Source organism: Bos javanicus, chromosome 17 (genome assembly GCF_032452875.1).
Source record: "Bos javanicus breed banteng chromosome 17, ARS-OSU_banteng_1.0, whole genome shotgun sequence".
NCBI lineage: Eukaryota > Metazoa > Chordata > Mammalia > Artiodactyla > Bovidae > Bos > Bos javanicus.
Genome location: NC_083884.1, coordinates 58,752,125 through 58,768,269, shown reverse-complemented (window position 1 = coordinate 58,768,269; position 16,145 = coordinate 58,752,125). Strand labels below are relative to the sequence as shown.

Here is a 16,145-nt window from a genome sequence, read left to right as displayed (position 1 = left end):
TTAACCACTGTGCTGTCCTACTTCTGTAGATGAGAAAAATGTGTATGAAAGAAATTCATAAACAGGTAAGGTCTCATAAATATTCATTATTAATTTTGATGCAGAAAAAAATCGTCTTTCCGTGTCTGTCTAGTGTTTATGTCTTTGTACATTTATGCTGCTAACAACTCTCTACTTAGGTCTCTGTCCCCTTCCTCTTCATCCCTGTAATCCTTCACATCACCCTTCCTAGGTGTGTTTCTCCAGAGTGCTCTTTCTCTGTTCCTTTCTTTGGCTTCTCGGCATCCCACTTGCCTTCACTTCTGACTCCCTTCCAGAGTCAGCTCTCTCTTGTTTCCTAGCTTCCCAGTTCACGTGTGGTCCTTCCCTCCCTCCTCCAAGCAGTAAGAAAGTCAGAACTGAATCTGCCTTCTCCATCTCAACTGTTACCGCCCCCTTTATCAGAATCCCAGCAGCAAACTCTCCATGCCCAAGTTCTGCAGCAATTGCTACTGTTCCCCCTTCACGGGTGACAGGGAGGCCAGACGGCTCATAATCTGATCGCTTTCCTTGTTCTCTGACACCCTGGAGAAACCACACATTCCATTTGGTGGTCGTCAGAAATAACACACTTAAGCAACCTGGAATTATAAAACTGCTTAATTAGAGAGAGATGGTTTCACTGGGATATGCCCAGTTCTCCCTGGTGGTTCTATCTCCTTCTCCAAGTGCCTCCCCCTACCCCGCCAGCAGCTAATTGCTACCTTTAGCGCTCTCTCTCCCTTTATTTTATTTTCTGTGACATCAGGGCTTGCTTATAAAGAAAAATACTCTCTTCCATGTTCCAATTCTGTTTCTCCATCAGCAAACTCTAGACATTGACCTGAGTAATAAGGGTGGAAATCTTGTGCTTCCAAAGTGTCTAGCTCTTAAGTAAGCAGCTACTTTGTGCTGCGTGCTGGTGATATGACCAGGAGCCAAATTATCTTCATGCTGATGGGGCTTACAGTCCAGAGGAAGAGAGAGATAATTTTTTAAATATTGTGAGAGGTGATCTAAAAGAGTGATTTAAAGGGTGTAACAAGAGCACCTAATTAAGTAGTTGGGGAAGAGTCCTCATAGTAGGTGACAGCTAGCTGAGACACAGAAGATATTCAAGTGTTAGCTCGGCAAAGAGTATGGGACCAGACATCCATCTGCAGAGAAGGAGCTTGGCCTTCATAGCAAAGCACCTGAAAGAAGGGCCCAAAAGCTGTTCCCTGAGTCTGCCCTGAAATCTGGGGATATGTTGGGAGCCCCCAGACTTGACTTATCTAGCTTCTGATGTGTAGATCAGGGGTCAGTAAACCACAAACTGCATTGAAATGTGCCCCGACACCTGTTTTGGTAGGTAAAATTTTACAGCCTTGCCTATTTGTCTGTCTGTTGTCAGTAGCTGAGGGGTATAGTGGTGACAGAGGCTGTGTGACCTCAAAGCCAAAGTAGTCACTATCTGGCCCGTGGCAGAAGAGAAAGGTCGCTGACCTTTGTTCTGGATTCACTCATTAGGCCAGTGGGAAGTGTGGGGTCTGGGCCAGGGGACCGGCTCTCAGCCAGTGGGGCCTGAGAACTGGGGGATCCAAAGACAATGACAAGGGAACAGAAATGGCAAGGTAGCTGGCAGTAGGATCTGAGTCCAGGCTGTGTGGTTCCTGCGGCTGCACTCTTCCCACCAAGCCGGACTGGTGGCACAAGGTCAGCCTGAGAGGGGACAGGAGGGTCTGTCCCCCAGAGCCAGTCAGATGAGCAGGCAGGGCTTCCCAGAGACACAGGGACATAGGACCTTTCATGAAGTGGTCATATCCTCACCCACCATGGGGCCAGGTGGACAGAACAGGAGGCTTCCCAGCAAGATAGCCAAAGACTGACCACCTTTTCCATCACCCCTGGGCTTCTGCAACACCTTTCTTCCCTCATAGTCCCCACGTTACTGCACCGTCCTTCTTCCACTTATCCACTGAAAGAGAGCTTCTCAAACTTAAACGTGCACACCCATCACCTGGGAACCTTGTTAAATTACTGATGGTTCTGGGCTTCAGCAGGTCTGGAGTGAGGTTCTGATTCTGCCAGGTCAGACATGGGAGTGAACGGATGACTGGATGCCCGTCCTTGGTCCTTAGCAGATGTGGGTACATCCACTTCAAGGGGTCCCCTTGCGAGTGACCTGTACCCAGGCCATCAAGACAGAATATAGCAACATGGATATAAAGTCTCTATCCATAGCCTTTTACATCATCCATGTGTGGATACACAACATGTTTTTATAACCTTTTTCTCCCTCTAATTTAAACACATCATATGTTCAGTACTGAAAAAATTGGAAAAGACAGAAAACCACAACGAAAATGAGTAGTTTCTGCATTCTGTGGCTTTTCCACTTGGAACTATAATATGAGCATTTCCCTGAATCAATAGATATCTTTTGCCAGGATTATTTCTTTTTTAATTTTTTATTTTGGAATAATTTTCAACTCAGAGCAAAGTTGCAAAAATAGTGCAGAGTTCCCATGTACCCGTTGCCTAGCTTCCCCTAATGTTACATTTAATATAATCATAGTTCAGTTAGCAAAGCCAAGAAATTAAGATCAATTCCCTTACTAGTAGCTAAACTGCAGACCTTGTCACATTTTGCTCATTGTCCCACAGATGTCTTTTTCCTGATCTAAGGACCAAATCTAAGATTCCACATTGCATTAGTCATGTCTCCCTAGTCTTGGCTTAGATGGTAAAGAATCTGCCTGCAATGCAGGAGACCCACATTCAGTCCCTGAGTCAGTAAGATGCCCTGGAGAAGGGAATGGCTACTCACTCTTGAAGAATTCCATGGACAGAGGAGCCTGGCAGGCTATGGTCCATGGGGTTGCAAAGAGTCGGACATGACTGAGCAACTTTCACTTACCTTCTTCTCCAGTCTAACAATTCCTTGGTCTTTTCTTGGTCTTTCGTGAATGTCATGCTTTTGAAGAATGCTGGACAGTTATTTTGTAGAATGCTCCTCAGTTTGGGTTTGTCTCTTGTTTTCTCCTGATTCAATCGAGGTTCTAAGTTTTTGACCAGAATACACAGGAGTGATACTGTGTTCTTCTCAGTGCATCGTATCAGGGGTTTAGGCTTCAGTGATTTATTACTGGGGATGTTAACCTTAATTAACCTTGGTTAAGGCAGTATGTCCATGGGATCGCTGAGAGTCAGACACGACTGAGTGACTTCACTTTCACTTTTCACTTTCATGCATTGGAAAAGGAAATGGCAACCCAGTCCAGTGTTCTTGCCTGGAGAATCCCAGGGATGGGGGAGCCTGGTGGGCTGCCGTCAATGGGGTTGCACAGAGTCAGACACGACTGAAGCAACTTAACAGCAACAGCAAGGCAATATGTGCTGGATTTCTTCACTGCGAAGTTGCTCGTTTTCAGGATGGTGTTTGGCTGGCTGTATGGCTTTGCATTATTGATCTGTATCATAACCAGACCCTCTTTGTACACATTTACTTTGTCACCTGTTTTTTTTTTTTTTTTGCTCTGTTACAATGAATGCTGCAGTAGCCATTCCTACTGACATATCTATTAACCCAAATCCCTGATTTATTAGGATAAATTCCTAGAAGTAGAATTGCTAGAACAAAAATTTTTCACTTTTTAAAAAACACATATTTATGTATTTATTTATTTGGCTGCACGGGGTCTTAGTTGGGATCTTTGGTCTTCACTGTGGCCTGAGGAATCTTTAGTTGAGAACTCTTAGTTGCGACATGTGGGATCTACTAATAGTTCCCTGACCAGGTATCAGACCAGGGCCCCCTGCATTGGGAATGCAGGGTCTTAGCCACTGGACCACCAGGGAAGTCCCTGTTCATATTTTTAAGGCTGTGCATGCCTGGGGCAGGGCTGTTTGTTTCTGTTTGTTTCTTTCAGTTGGCTTTATTGAGGTGTAGAACATTGTATATCTGTACAACAAAACACATAGATTTGAAGCACACATTTCAGTGAGTTTTAGCAAATGTACGCACACGAATAGCCACCACCCCATCACTGTACACAATATAAAATTTTATATAGACAATCTGAAATTTCTTTCATTCCCCCAAGTTCGCTGATGCCCCCTTACAGTCCGTCCTCCCCCATCTCGCCCCAGGCAACCACTGATCTTGTTTCCATCTTTGCAGTTTACCATGGCCTATTCTAGATCTTCATGTAACTCACAATGTCACAATATGTACTCTTTTGTGTCTGTCTCCTTTGATTGGCTAGAATGTGTGAGACTCATCCAGGCTGTTGTGTATCACAAACATTTGTTCCTTTTTTATTGCTGAGTAATACCCTATTGAATAAATATACCATAATTTGTTTATCCATTCTTCCATGAATGGACGTTTGGGCTGTTTCCAGTTTGGGGATATTATGAATAAAACTGCCATGAACGTTTACCTGTGAATGGACATATATTTTCCTTTCCCTTGGGTACACACCTGGGAGTGGAGTGCTGGGTCCTAAAGAGGTTTCTGTTTAACTTCTTTGAACACGGCAGGGTAGGTTATTTTCATGTCCATTTTATAGCGCAGGCCCCAGAAAGCTGAAGGACTTGAATAAAAGCCGGGAGAGGAAGAGAAGGAGAACCCTAGATACTTTTCCTGTTATTTCCTTTAATCTTCAGAGCCACCCAGAAGGTAGCAGGTGCAATTCCCATTCTGTAGGTGATGACAGTGAGGCTCGTGGACATGTAGCAAGTTGAGGTTCTGAGTCCCCCCAGCCTGAGACCCCAGCCCTGAGTCCATGTTCTTTCCCCACATATGATCCTGCCTCCTTGGAGACAGTAGGCAGGGGAGCTGGGCCATCTTTTCCTCTCCTCTTCTCTGCCTATCCTTCTCTGCATCCTGTGGTCCATCCTGCCCCTGCCACTGAGGGCAGTCACCCACGAAGCTGGGGCCAGCCCCCTAGAGATGAGCGTGATCTGTGTGCAGGGCCCATGACTATTGCCCCATAATCGGCTTGGAGCCCTCAAAGCCACAGCAGGCACCAGGGAGTGACCCCCACTCCAACCTTCTACCAAAGGTGTCCAGTTTCTGCCTCCCTGAAAGGTGATCCTCAGAGCGTTGATCTCCTGGGCTGGTGGGCAGCGGGCGAGGGCAGCGGGCAGGGGCCTTGTCTCCCCGGCCACATCGCAGGCCCATTAGGAGCAGGCCTGAGTGCTTTCCAGAACTGATTAATGGGCTGGCTGTGACCTGGAATGTCATTACTCCCTGGGCTGGAGGGCCCCTCAGCTGGGTCCTTTGGGTCTTTACTGCTGATAATAATTGATGCTTTCTGTGTGGTTGCAGGGAAAGTTCTATCTGGTCATCGAGGAGGTGAGCCAGCTGTTCCGATCCCTCGTCCCCATCCAGCTGTGGTATAAATACATCATGGGTGATGATTCCTCCAACAGCTACTTCCTGGGAGGGGTCCTGATCGTCCTCTACAGCCTGTGCAAGGTGAGGTGGCCTGGGGGCTAGAGGGCTGGCCTAAGGACGACCCATTCACCAGCTGAACCTGGCAGGTGGGTGGGGGGGGGCAAGTGAGGAACCTGGATAAACACCCTCATCTCTTTCTGTTTAACTGAAAAGCAAAATTCACACAATACAAAATTATTTTATCATTTTATAGTGAACAGTTCCGTGGCATTTAGAAGATTCTCAATGTTGTATCACCACCACCACTGTCTAGTTCCAGAACATTTCACAAAGAAATGTCCACAAAGAAAGGTGGCTCAGTAGAAAAGAACCTTCCTGCCAGTGCAGGAGACACAGGTTCGATCCCTGGCTTGGGAAGGTCCCCTGGAGAAGGAAATGGCAATCTTCTCCAGTATTCTTGTCTGGGAAATCCCTTGGACAGAGGAACCTGGTGGATCACAGCCCATGAAGTCACGAAGAGCTGAGCATGACTTAGCAACTAAACAACAGCAGCAGCAACTTGGGAAGCATCACTCCTCATTCTTCCATCAGCCACTGGCCACCACAGGTCTTCTTTCTGAAGACTCTCTGGATTTACCTTTTCTGGGCGTTTTCATGTAAATGGAATCATACACTCTGTGATCTTTAGTGTCTGGCTTCTTTCAGTTAGGGTCATTTCTGAGGTTCCTCCACATTATACCATATGTCAGTATTTTCCTGCATTTATGGGTACAGCCATCCTAATTTCTTGCCCATAAAACTCACTATATGCCATCCTTTCTCATTGTCTTCATAACAACCCTTCCAGATACATTCCATTATCATGTCAATATTATGGGAAGTGTACTGAGGTCCAGAGAGAAGTAACTTGTCCAGCGTCACTCAGCTGGAGATCACAGAACAAGCATCAAACCCAGGCAGGCTGCCTCCAGAGTCTGGAGATCTCAACCCACCAACAGCACAGCCATGGAATTTGTTTTCTGTTCCTCTTAAATTGCACACCCTCAACTCTGCAAATCAGTATAGACCACTCCTCTTTTCATCATGAGTGCAGAGTCAGATTCCCCACTCCTGACAATAAACACATCCTCCTCTTTCTTTTTCCATATCTATTTCTGGCTTTAGAGAATCCTGGAAGAATCATGTGTTCCCTTTCTTTAAAGCAGGACTAGCCAGGCAGTCCATGTAGAGTCAACCACTGGGGCTTGTCTTGCCTGCCAATTCTGATCTGCTGGCTGTGGCTGACAGGAGTGCTAGATGGAGAAGGATGATCACAGCCTGGCTCAGAAGAAGAGTGATCGATTAGCAATGCCTGCCCTGGGCTTATGGCGGGGGAAGAGGCAGTAGGCATGCCATATACTCGCCATCCTGGCCCCACTGGCAGAGGAGACTGCTGATGGGTAGCAAGACAAAAGCCAAGTAAAACTGTTGGGAATGGGGAGTTTTAAATGGGAGGATGTACCCTGCAGATGTTCAAAGATGAGGCCCATGATGAGAAAGATCCTGAACCATCCTTGGATAGTTTGTAGCCATCCACTCACTCTCCTTTCAGTCCTTCGACATCTGTGGCCGCGTGGGCGGAGTCAGGAAGGCCCTGAAGCTTCTCTGCACCTCTCAGGTGAGTTGGCTTCTGATGGGCCTCACCGAGCTCATAGGAACCAGGAGCTGGGAACAGACCACACTGTGCTTCCGAGGGTGCCTATCCAGCAAGGGGCCACAGCTGTGTTTGTGTCTTTCTCCCTCCCTTCTGTCAAGCAGAATTATGGAGTCCGGGCCACGGGGCAGCAGTGCACAGAAGCTGGTGACATCTGTGCCATCTGCCAGGCTGAGTTCCGGGAGCCTCTGGTCCTCATGTGCCAGGTGAGCAGGGCCGGGCGGGACCGCTGGAAATGGGCGCCACGGGACCACAGGGCCCTGCCCCATGCAGGAGTCCCAGGTGCCTGTCCCCTGCCAAGCCTCGGGGCGCTGGGCTGGGTTTCTGGCAAAAGTGTGGTGAAGCCTGGAGTCTGTGAGACCCAAGTATAAAACTCAGTTCTGCCTTTCCCAGCTGGCTACCCTGGGGCAGGTTACTTCACCACTCCAAGCCTTGGTTTCATCAGTAAAATGTAGAAAATGCACATTTTGGTATGGTACAGTGTCAGAATGTTCTGCATGTGAATCTTAGCGGGTGTGTGGACCCCACGTGGCTCAGTCCATCTCCCCAAACCTTGGTTGTTTTCATTTATAAAACAGATATCATAATAGTGCCTACTTCATTTAATCATAAGAGCTATTCTTATCAAATGAAATCATCCCTGGGAAGAGCTAAATTTGAAATATTCAGCCCTAAAACTTTATACTATTACAGTTATTAGTATCATTATAATTATTACTACCACTTGTTTTCATTATTAGTTGTGGGTCACCAACTCATAGTTCTGGTCAGTTACTTTTAGCTGCCTAAACTTAGCCCTTCTCCTCCTCCCCCAACCCTTCCCCCTCCCCCGCACCTTCTCCTCCTCCCCCAACCCTTCCCCTTCCCCCGCACCTTCCTGACATGGGGGCGGACTAAGATGTCAATTCAGCAAATGTGTATGAGTCAAAGCATCCTATCAGATACCGGGCAGGGGAGGCAGGGGGCACACAGACCCTGTCCCCTTCTCTAGAAGCACACAGTCACCCTGGGGAAACAGACGCATACATAAATAACTATGAAACAAGGCAGGCAGTGATAAGTGCTGTGTAAGAGAGATTCATGCAGCGTCCCAGGGGACCAGGCCAGAACTCGATGAGTTGGAGGTTGAGAAGGCTTTGGGGGAGGCATAGCCTGCAGACTGGAAGGAATGGGAGAGCAGACGGCTCTCCCCCTGTCCCCTTGCCCCCACCACCCAGGGGTAGGAGTACAAGAGGTGGGGGCCTTTTATGGCACCAACAAAATTTTTTTGTTTTTGCTGTTTGAGGATGTTTAAGAGGTTCATTTTTAATTTTTAATTGTATTTATTTTTAAAATTGAGAATAAATTTGTGTGACTCAAACATTCAAAAAGGAGATGAAGAAGTCATGATGATTAAATGCAATGTGGGACCTGATACAGAGAGAGGACAGGAGAGAAAAACCAGTGTCGTAAAATCCGAAGAGAGGCTAGAGTTTAGTCCATGGTCATGCCTCTGTGTGGGTTTCTTTCTTGGCTTTGACAAATCGACTATGGTGATGCAAGAGGATGGTACTGGGGAGACTGAAACTGGGGGAGGGGTGTCCAGGAACTTTCCGTACTACCTTTGCAGACTTCCCTGGTAGCTCAGCTACCACCTGCAACGCAGGAGACCCTGTTTTGAAAGACCCCCTGGATAACGGATAGGCTACCCACTCCAGTATTTTGGGGCTTCCCTGGTGGCTCAGTCAGTAAAGAATTGCAATGCAGGAGACGTGGGTTTGATCCCTGGGTTGGGAAGATCCCCTGAAGGAAGGCATTGCAACCCACTCCATTATTCATGCCTAGAGAATCCCCAAACAGAGGCACCTGCTGTGCTGCAGTCCATGGGGTCACAAAGAGTTGGACACGACTGAGCGACTAAGCACAGAACAGTACAAGATTATTTCAAAGTAAAAAGTTCATTAAAAAGATATTCTAAAGATACAAAAAGGGAAGTGATGACAGGGCTCCTTCACTTATCCCTAGCTCCCTAGGCCCCTAAATACCCACACAGGCAACCATTGTTGCCAGTTCCCTTTATATCTTTCCAGAGATGCTCTGAAAAGTTTAAATACACAACACACACCATGAACATATCATTTCCAAAAAGACCTAACTCATGGCCCATTCTGCATCATTTCTTTTTGATTTGAAACTCTGCCTGAAGAGATTGCTCCTTATTTGCATAACATCCCATTTTATGGATTGACCATCTTTGTTCAACCATCCTCCCATTGACAGGCCTTTAGTGGTTCATAGTCTTTTGTTACCACAAGTATGGTTGTCAGGAGGGATCAGGAATAGGGAGATCTGTAGCACCTGCCTGGACTCATTGTGTTGATTAAATGAGTTGATTCAGGTGCTGAGTCTAGAACTACACATGGTCAGGGTTCCAGAAACACTCTCACTGGCACGTATTCCGTTTCACACGTGTGCAAGCTCTTAGTAGGATACACTCCTAGTAGTGGAATTCCTGGGTCAGAGGGTATGCAGTCTGACAGATACTGCTCAGTCGCCTTCCGTAAAGGAGTGCATCTGTTTGCGCTCCCAGTGAGGAGTGTGACGTGCCCTCTTGCTTCGCCCCCCTCACCAACACACCACATTATCAAGCCTTTCCTGAGCCTCGCCAATCTGACAGGTGACAAACGCTCTCTTGGTGCAGTTTTCACTTGCATTTGTCTAATTATGAGAGCAGATGAGCATCTTCTCATATGCCTCAGAGCCATCTGTATTTCCTTCTCGGTGGCAGTGATTATTTGAACATGATGTCAAGGTGAAAGTTTTTCTTCTTCCTTGATGGCAGTCTCTCCAAGCCTTAGTCTGTGTGTCTCTCTCCCATTCTTCTCCTGGTACCAGTATGTGTCCCCATCCCTGGACTAGAATTGGTGGGAGGGGTTGGACAAGACACCGCCATCCCAGAGCTAGGAGCAGTGGCCACACCCAGTGCTGCTGAAGCCCACATACCTGGCCAGGCCCAGTACACGCCTCAGTCTTGCTCTGCTCCTGTGAGCTGGGCTTAGAAGGACAAGGACAAAGATGCCTTCCACAGGGAAAAGGGCCTCAGTAATTCCTAAATGCACCGAATGAATGAGCAAATGGATGAATGAGTCACGTGTTACATCCTCATTCAAGGCTTCCCTGATTCTGTTTCCCCAGACTAGTCAGCACCACCAGCTATGCAGCCTCCAGATCATATGTTTTTCCTTAAGAGCATCTATCCCAGTTGTCAGCTAGATGGCTAATTGGGCGACTGGTTAGGTCAGGTCTGTCTCCTCTTTGCCAGATTGTAAGCCACTTGGGAGTGGTGACCATGTTGTCTTAGTAGTGTAACCACAGTACTGACTCAGTAAACAATGGCTGGATAGAAGGAATGGGATGGTTGGAGAGATGGATGGATGGGTGGATGGGACAGATAAGATGGATAGAGCACCTCCTGAGGGCAGGATCTCTCCCAAGTCCACACTCCAGGATACATAGCCAGGGAAGGGTTAACCATCCAGCCCCGCCTGTGATCCCCCACCAACCACAAACTGACCTGATGCTACACATCCCAGCCTGGAAGGACCCCTCTGCCCCCTCCCTCTGTAGACATGCCTTTGTTTCTCTAGATGTGGGAGGCAGTCCTAGGTCATGAACTCCTCCAGCCCTGCCCCTGGGGTCCTGTGTGCTTTGAATCTCTTAATTTGGCACTGGATTCTGTCCTGTCTGATTCTCTGAGAAGGAGACCATGAGCTCCTGGAGGCCAGGGACCAGGTCTTCATCATGCTGGTATCTCTAGAATCTTCCACCTAACCTGCATGGGAAGGCATTCATTTGTCAGAGTGCAGGCCGGGGCTGGGCAGTGGGGTTACAGCAGCAGCAGTCACTGCCCTGTGGAGCTGCTGGGCCTGCTGACCCCTGGATCCTGCACTTCAGACCTTGGTGAGAATCTGGGCACAGCCTTCAAGACTCTGCATGGCCTCCTCACCTCCTCCCCCCCCACTACCCTACACCCTGTAGCCACTTAGAGCATCTCGAGATTCTCAAACACTTTCCCATCTCAGGAGGTTTGCACAGCTGTTCCCTTCAGCCTGGAATGCTCTAGCCCCACCCCTTCTCTTCCCCCAGTTAACCCCTAAACATCCTTCAGACTTCAACACAAGCATCACCCCGCCTCCAGGAACGTCCCTTGACTATCCAGAGCAGAAATCGTCTGTCTTGTTCACTGCTGGGTCTCAGCTCCTAGGACCGAGGCGGGCATGGGGTGGATGCTGGGGGAGGCGACCCCAGTGGTCCTAATTGCTGTCCCCCGCAGCACGTGTTCTGTGAGGAGTGCCTCTGCCTCTGGCTGGACCGTGAGCGCACCTGCCCGCTCTGCCGCTCAGTTGCCGTGGATACCCTGCGCTGCTGGAAGGACGGGGCCACTTCGGCACACTTCCAGGTGTACTAGGGCTGAAGACTGTGGCCCCGGGGCTCGCAGGCACACCAGGGAAATGATGGAGGGTCAACGGTGTCAGGACCACCTCTGAGAGCTTCCTTGAAAACAGCCCTCGGCCCCGACTGCCCTCCCTCCTGCCTCTCTCCATCCAGCCACCTGTCCCCCACCCCACCCCCGCCCTCACCTTCCTCTCTTGTTTGCCTCCACATGGGGACGCCTTCTCACTCACACTTGGTCTCCACCGAGGTCAGTCTCCCTCCTCCCTCCGAGTCAAAGAACTGATAATGGACCAGATTCTACCTGTTGGTGATCATAACCCGTGGTGACCTGACACCTGATGCTGCAAACCGGAGAGAGGCCTCCCCACCAGGGCCCGAGGTCTGCAGATGAGAATCACTGTGAAGTATTTTTCAAATGCAAATGCTGGGCCCCACCTTATACCTACGGGAACTTCGTGTATCAGAACCCTCAGAGTGAGCCAGGCAGGGTCTCGAACTTTCGGCCCAGATGACCTCCTATAACACTCACACCGCCCCAAGGTGGAGGTACTGTTGTCTCCTCTGTGTCACAGATGAAGAAACTGAGCTCAGAGCTCCATGTGGAAACATTCCCAGGTCACCCGGCGAGCAGTGATGGACCAAGCTTGCAGCCCCGGCCTGTCTGGCTTTGGAGCTTGCCTCTTACCCACACACTGATGTGCTGCTCAGACACTGCGGGCATGAGGCCCCTCAGTCATGTTTTTTTTTTTTTTTTCAACGCACAGGAGGTGATTCTGACGTCATCGGTGACTCAAGTATGTAGTGTGTTTCATTTGGACTGGGTTGAGGATGCTAATAGTGAATGCCAGCTCTGAAAATCTAGTCGTGACTGGGTTCACAGGAAATTTTGGTCCTTAAAGTTGCTGTTTAGCTGGATTCCTGCGAGGATGCTCAGTTGTGATTGGGTATCTTCCAAGTGGCACAGTGGTAAATAACCCATCTGCCAATGTAGGAGACATGGGTTCGATCCCTGAGTTGGGAAGATCCCCTGGAGGAGGAAATGGCAACCCCTTCCAGTATTCTTGCCTGGGAAATCCGATGGACGGAGGAGCCTGAAGGGCTACAGTCCACAGGGTCGCAGAGTCAGACGCAGCTGATCGAGCACAGCACATGGCACATCAAGAAAGGCCGGTTCCAGAGACCTCCCCGGAGGCAGTGGCTAAGACTCTGTGTCCCCAGTGTGGGGGCCTGGGTTTGATCTCTGCTCAGGGCACTGAGATCCCACATGCCATGGGACGTGACCTGAAAATGAAAAAATAGAAAGGCCGCCCCTGGTCCAGATGCAGGTCTTACTGGGTGTCCCCTCCCGTATTTATTTCTCTTCTCCTTTTGTCCTGTCCCTCATTTAAATCTCAGGCTTGTCAACAGCTCCTGTGGCCATTGCCTTCTCCTCTAGTAGCCTTCAGAGCAAAAGGCAAGATCCTTGTTATGGATTTTTTTTCCACAAGCCAGTATGCTGGCAGAGAGCACAGCAGCGATCCATGTTTCCTGGAATGTCTCTACCTGAGCTCCTAATCTCTGTAACACAAGCTCTCCACCCACGAGACCCTCTCTGCTCTGAAATCTGGGAGGAGAAGGCACAAGTGGCCCCTTGGAAGCCACTGGAATCTTGCCTGGCCTACCCACCCTCCCAGCGCTATTCTCTCACTGTCAACCTCAGTACCACAGGTCAGTGCCAACAGCATTAGAGAGAGAGCATTCTGGGTGGCTACTGAGCAGATTAGCAAGAAAGCCCCGAGAGAAATGGTGGGAGCCTTACTGCCACCTCACCCTCAGCCAGGATTCTCATGCCCATCCCATCCCCAAGAGATTCAGGGCATTCACCCCTTTTGTGCTATCAAGTCAGGACCTTTCCTTTGCCTGACATCCCTGGCTCTTTGCTGGTACCCAGCAAGACATCCCTTCCAGGGCAGCGTGGCATCTTTCAGGCTCTGTTACTATGGCAATGGCTGTGATGTTAACAATCCCACTTGCCTGGATAATCAAGTCGGAAGGGGAAGTGGGGCCAGGGGGATTTGGCTGCTCTGCCCCCTTCCCCCTCTCCCCCGCCCCCCACCCGGCCACCTTGAGGAAGAACTGAAGGGACACACCAGGAGCTTCTACAGCTGATTTTTATCAGAAGGATCATCCTGCCTGCAGATGCCATCAAAGAAGCATGAGAAAATGCCACTGAAGAAGACTTACTAATGTGCCAGCGTGTGATGGAGCAGACAGAGCAGTCTGCTGGGAGTCAGGCCTGGAATTTTGATTTCAGACTCCACATGGCTTTGGGAAGTCACTTTACCTCCCCGTAGCCATCTCCAGGGTGACAAAGCCTAGTGCATTATCTGCGGGAACCAGGGAAACCAGCAATGTAGATTACAGATGAATACCCCCAACCATTTTGTCAATTACACTCATGCCACCAAAAAAAAATATTGAACGTTCTGCAAATAATGAGCCATGTCTCAGACACTATAAAGACTGTCACATGCGGGGGACATTTGGGGAGGGGGGCAGGTGGGATGATTTAGTTTCAATTTTATTTATGTATCCCACCCTGAAGTCACGTTCTGGAGGTTTCCTTTTGGGGTGGGAGGATTTAACTTCTGCTCAAGGCAGAGAAACAGTGGCCAGGGGCAGAGGTTTCCAGATATCAAGCTGCATATTTTCCCTAACATGAGAAAAGCAGCCAAGAGTCACCATTGGAAAGAAGAACAATGCCACTGTCTTTTATCCACCTCAGCTCTGCAAACTCATTTGTTAGAGGCAGGGTTAATTGAGTGTCAGGTGGGAGAGTCCTGCTCTTAATATTTTATGATTCACTGGCTGAAGTTCCACGGAGTCCTTGGAAATGGCTCTTCTAATGTAAAAGATCTTGAGCGTAATAAATACGAGATGAAAAAGAAAAAAAAAAAAAAAAAGCTTTGGACCTGGATGTCATAGGTTCATTATCTCCCTAAGGGGAGCATGTGAGAGGCATGGGAAGACTTCCAAGCTGCCAAGACCTGGGGTTGGAAATAGGAAATGTAAAGTGAGTCCTGGAATCTTAGTTTGTTTGCTCTGGGCCAAACAGAGCCGCCTTTGGTGTATTTAACGTCCCCTTAAGTTGCAGTCTGCCAATAAATATGATGTGTTGATAAAAGTTACATCTGGGTTTTGAGTCTCCATTTTCCTCTTGAAGCCAGGTGGACCTGTTTTAGGACAACTTTGAAGAGATGTTTTGTGCACGGGGTGGTTCTCTGATGGCAGTTTTTCCCCAGAGTGGATCCCATTGAGTTGCACATGATTTATTAAGGAAGTGCTCCCAGGAGAAACCAGTAAGGGAATGGGTGAAACGAAATGGGAGAGGGAGGAGATGCAGCCCAATAAGAGGGCGACTTTCAGAGAAGTCCCAGCTCAGCTTGGTCCCACGGGCAGCTCTGGAGCATGAGCTGCATCTCAGAATTGGTCCAACCCTGAGGTTTCTGTGCTCCCAGCCATGGGCTCATGCGGGAGGTGGGAGGGACTCTCAAGCACTCCACTCAGGAGGCCCCAAGCCTCTGAAAGTGTCAGGTGCCACAGAACACACTAAGATGCAAGACGGCACTGAGAACTGGTAAGAGGGATCAGAAGGGATCTCGGTGTGGCATCTACAGTGCCCACTGCAGCCTTCACTATAGGCTGAATGATACCAGGTGCATGGGCTGATTCATGAAGGGTGTTCCCAGACCCCAGAGGATGATGGGTATTTAAAATATAAATATCAGTAGTGACATCTGGTGCCTCTCAGGTCAGCATTAGGAAGCCAGCCACACAAGCATCATCAGGCAGAACCTTTTGGTTGGAATCATTGGTAAACCAAGTCAGCTATGTCTTGAATAAAAGGACTCTATTTGGTTCATGTAAGAGCATGGGCTTCAGGTACAGCTGGATTCAGGGGCTCCAGGGACATTAGAATCATGTCTTTCCATCCCTCGGTTCTGTTTTCCTTTGAGATGCTTTGATTTTCAGGCTGTCAGATCCCATGTGTTGGGAAGAGGGCACCCCGAAGCTCTGTGCTTGTGTTCTACCAGCTTCACAACCTCAGCAAAGAGCCCCTGCTTCCCCGAAGCTCCAGCAGGAGTCTTGAGCCTTATTCTCATTAGTTTGTTCCCAAACCAACCATTTTAGCTCTGAGGACTCAGAGCGCTGAACAAGCTTGTATTGGGTGTTGTGCTCTGGACGTCAGAGCAGAGTTGGGTGGGAAAGGAGGTCCATCCCTCCAAATCTTATGGACTGAGAGTGGGGAAGCAGTGGGTCCCCAAAGAAGAAAGGACCTATTATCTAGAAAAACAACCTGTCCTCAACCTACCATTCTTAGGAAGAAACTAGAACTTGGTCTCTTGGTACGACTCAGACCAGATAAATGCAGGTGAAAGTACCCCACCCAGAGCTGTTCATTCATCCTTAGCTGAAGACATGAGTCTGTAGGCTCACTTGCTTATTATCTACATGATGTCATGCATAAATGATGCTTTTGTGCACTGACCTTGGACTGTTGGACACGTTCCCCCAATCTGTTGCTCAACCCAAGGGTACTGCTTAGGCCAATCCTCCCCTTGGGGTGTTCCCAGGAAC

The 16,145-nt window shown here is 48.8% G+C and overlaps 1 protein-coding gene across 3 annotated transcripts in view; it reads left to right on the top strand.

Moving 5' to 3' along the window:
- RNFT2 (ring finger protein, transmembrane 2) overlaps positions 1-14,695 on the top strand; it is a 62,496-nt gene extending 47,801 nt beyond the window's left edge. For all 3 annotated transcript variants that reach the window (XM_061384902.1, XM_061384899.1, XM_061384901.1), the window contains 4 exons: positions 5,333-5,482; positions 6,993-7,058; positions 7,199-7,300; positions 11,407-14,695. In XM_061384902.1, the coding sequence (XP_061240886.1) occupies positions 5,333-5,482; positions 6,993-7,058; positions 7,199-7,300; positions 11,407-11,541 (453 nt within the window). In that variant the 3' untranslated portion in view covers positions 11,542-14,695. The remainder of the gene's footprint in view (positions 1-5,332; positions 5,483-6,992; positions 7,059-7,198; positions 7,301-11,406) is intronic.
- Positions 14,696-16,145: the final 1,450 nt, after the last annotated feature.